Raw genomic sequence first — 3,388 nt, forward strand, 5'->3', positions numbered from 1 at the left:
AAACTATGTTTTCATTCTGCTTATATAATTACGTTACCCCGAAACATTGCATATGATTTGAATTGAAAAATGGGTGCCATTTTGTCTGCTCTGGGCGTCCCAGAACCAAAACTGTCACTACAACCTAAGAAAATCGTGGTAGGTGTTTTATTCGGCAATCAAATAACCTCGGCTTATTTATTAAATGTTTTAATTTGGATATTTGGTAAGTTTACAATCTTCAATTATACAAATCATTTATCAACAAGCACGTTTTCATGTATACAGGATGTCTCGAAACATTCATCAAGTGTGCTTTACTTGTTCATAATCAACAATCTTTAAACTAAATTCTAAATAGTGTTTAAACTGTAAACAAAAAATTCTCAATGAAATCATATTTGTCAATCAAATACCCTAAATGTATGTTTTTTGTTGTTTATATGGATGGTAGCTATGTAAAAATCGATAATATCGATATACTGGCGAGGATCAAATCGTTGAATAAAAACACTATTTGCAAACTAGAAAGACCTTTATTATAAATATGGACATACATGCTATTTGGTCGTTCCGTTATTAAGGTTCAATTTCGAGTGGAAATATAATCCTCATACGTGTACTGAGTGACAACATTTTCACTACAATAGGGGCTAGCAGCATGAAAATGATATCCAAACCTACTAGTTAGGCAACTTATAATACTGCGGCGTATTGTATTAAAATGTATTTAATATTTTATGAAAGAATTATAGATAATTTTTATTGATGGCGTCATTTTTTTCTTTTAGATTTTATATAATATTAATAAAATGAGGCTACTGCATTTTTTCAAATTATATTATGTTCATTATTCGATATATCGTATCATAGTTTTAGAATAAGATTATTTTATCTCATAACTAACGACCTCTCCCACTGTTGCCAAATTGTAAAAAAAATCAAACTATATTGTGGATTTCTAAAAATAGCTATTTAAATACATTCTGTAATCTTGTTTCAGTTGTTTTAATGATAATTCTACTTGAATTTGGTGTTATACCTTCAGTACAACAAGGTTTTTACTGTGAGGATCCCGTAATATCACACAAATACAGACAAGAAACTATATCTCCAGTGACATTAGGAGTAACAGCCTTTTTATTACCAACCATCATGGTCCTTTTGACGGAATTCCTCGTAACTGAGTCTATTAAAAACATCAATATATACAGTGTGGTTTTTTATGAAATTGAATGTTTAGTGGGAGTAACTAACACGTTGTTTATAACTTCTATAGCTAAAGTATTAGTCGGCGAACACAGGCCTCACTTTTTGGATAGTTGTCAACCGAATACGGCTAAAAATTGTACTGCAGGACAATTTATACCAAATTTTATTTGTACCAATGAAAATCTTGCAGTTATTGATATAGTTGATGCTTCGTTGTCTTTTCCTTCCGGACATTCTTCTATATCATGGTTTATTGGTATTTTCACATCGGTGAGTATGAATTAAAATTCGAAAATAGAACGAATAATTCTATGGGCGAATATAGTTTTAAAAATAAATATAAAATCTTATCATGATTACGTATGAAAAAGTTAACGAGCTGTCATACTGCGGTTACTTTTCGGTTTTTATGATCTAATAGTTTGGCAACGTTGCTTTAATTACGTATATTAGTTGTGAAGTGTATCGTGATTTAGAAATGTCCATGTTTTAAACGAAACAGATAATTTATAGTCAAATAATTCGACACTATTTATTTGTTAAATACCACTATAATTAAAAATAACCATTTCTAATATGTTAAAGTGTAGACTACAAGTTGAATCGATCAACTAAAATATTTAAAAATAAAAACAAATTGTAAGGATCAGATTATCGTCAGTAATACTCATTCGAAGGTTTAGAATGAATGTAAATTGAATCAGAATAAAGATTTTTAGGTTCATGCTTACTATAAGTGTGTATGTAATAAAATTGTTTCCATTCTATAATATATATATATATATATATATATATATATATATATATATATATATATATATATATATATATATATATATATATAAAATACTTAATCGTTTATATACTTGAAATATCTTTATTAAGTAAAACATCAATTAATCTTACTAAAATTGATTTGTTTGGGATTCAGACACTGATCTACACTAAACAGTCTAGTTACACTACCACATGTTTGTTTATAAATAGTTAAACCAAATACGCCCATAAATGATTATGTATGAATTAATTTAATGATATACTTTTTTTCAGTATATAATACACAGTAAAATGCCTGTGGTAAACGCTGGTTATATCACAAAACAATTTTTTATTTGCATATGTATCACGTGGTCATTGTTATGTTCACTTTCGAGGATTACCGATAGGCGACACCACTGGTGGGATGTGCTAATAGGCAGTATACTCGGAATAGGATTTGCATTTTATAGCATCAGAATTATAAGAGAAAAATTGCGTGATCGTAACACTCAAATTTGTAGTATATGCTTAGAAAGACGTATTTCGTTAGCGAATAAAAAACAAAATTTTCCAAATATTCACGATAGTTCATAGTAAACAATTTTAACAAACGTGTTATTTATATTTTTAATGCTCAAAAATATTCGTTAAAATTTTATGTATTACAAGTTTTTTTTATTGTAATTATTTCATCGGTTAATACACGCTTATTCAAAGAACCAACGAAATGTTTTTATTTCTTTAATTTAATTTTTTTGATTCCTAAACTTGGCATTCATCTCACTATTGCCAACTGTGTTTATTATTCACTTTAGTTGCAAAATTAATGATCGTCATAGTCGCAAGTACGACGGAAGTAGCCATTTTAAAAATCTAAGTTTGTCTCATTTAATCTTAGTTGTTAGAGAGCTTGTGTGTGTTTTTGGAAATTTTAATTAATATAACAGTTTTTTTAGTAGTTTTATTTGTGTTTTGTTGTGTATTTACATGAGTGTCCATTACGATTAATTATAGTAGTGATTAGATTACAAACAAAATGGTTAGTTCTGTAGTTTTCAGAAGCTGTAACATTCCTAAAAATAAATGGATCACTTTTGACAGGTAAGTTGATTTTTCTTTATTCACTATTATTCAGCTACAATTAATTATAAATATATAAAACGCATAAGAAAAATTTCATATTTTGATAATTGAAAAGGTTAAGGCATAGGCGTACCATTTTTCTAAAAATAGTAAAATAAAATGTTTTCCTAAGATTGTAAAACAAATGTTGGACAAATTTTGTTAATAAATTAAATTGAACACCTACAAAAACTAGAGGTACAATAATGATTATTTGTTGATTCTTTATAATTATATCAGAATTGTATTTTTAACTTGTTACAATGTTTTAAATGTTTTTGTTGATAAAAGACAAAAGTTTCAAAAGACAAAAAAT

At 27.5% G+C, this 3,388-nt stretch overlaps 1 protein-coding gene across 1 annotated transcript; it reads left to right on the forward strand.

The window, feature by feature from the left end:
- On the forward strand, positions 1–2,661 carry LOC130893960 (phospholipid phosphatase 2-like). The gene is made up of 3 exons (XM_057800419.1): positions 1–205; positions 983–1,461; positions 2,242–2,661. Exons 1-3 carry the CDS (start codon positions 70–72, stop codon positions 2,542–2,544), a joined length of 918 nt encoding a protein of 305 aa, XP_057656402.1. The 5' UTR covers positions 1–69; the 3' UTR covers positions 2,545–2,661.
- The last annotated feature ends 727 nt before the right edge of the window (positions 2,662–3,388 follow it).

The sequence above is a fragment of the Diorhabda carinulata genome, chromosome 5 (genome assembly GCF_026250575.1).
Source record: "Diorhabda carinulata isolate Delta chromosome 5, icDioCari1.1, whole genome shotgun sequence".
NCBI lineage: Eukaryota > Metazoa > Arthropoda > Insecta > Coleoptera > Chrysomelidae > Diorhabda > Diorhabda carinulata.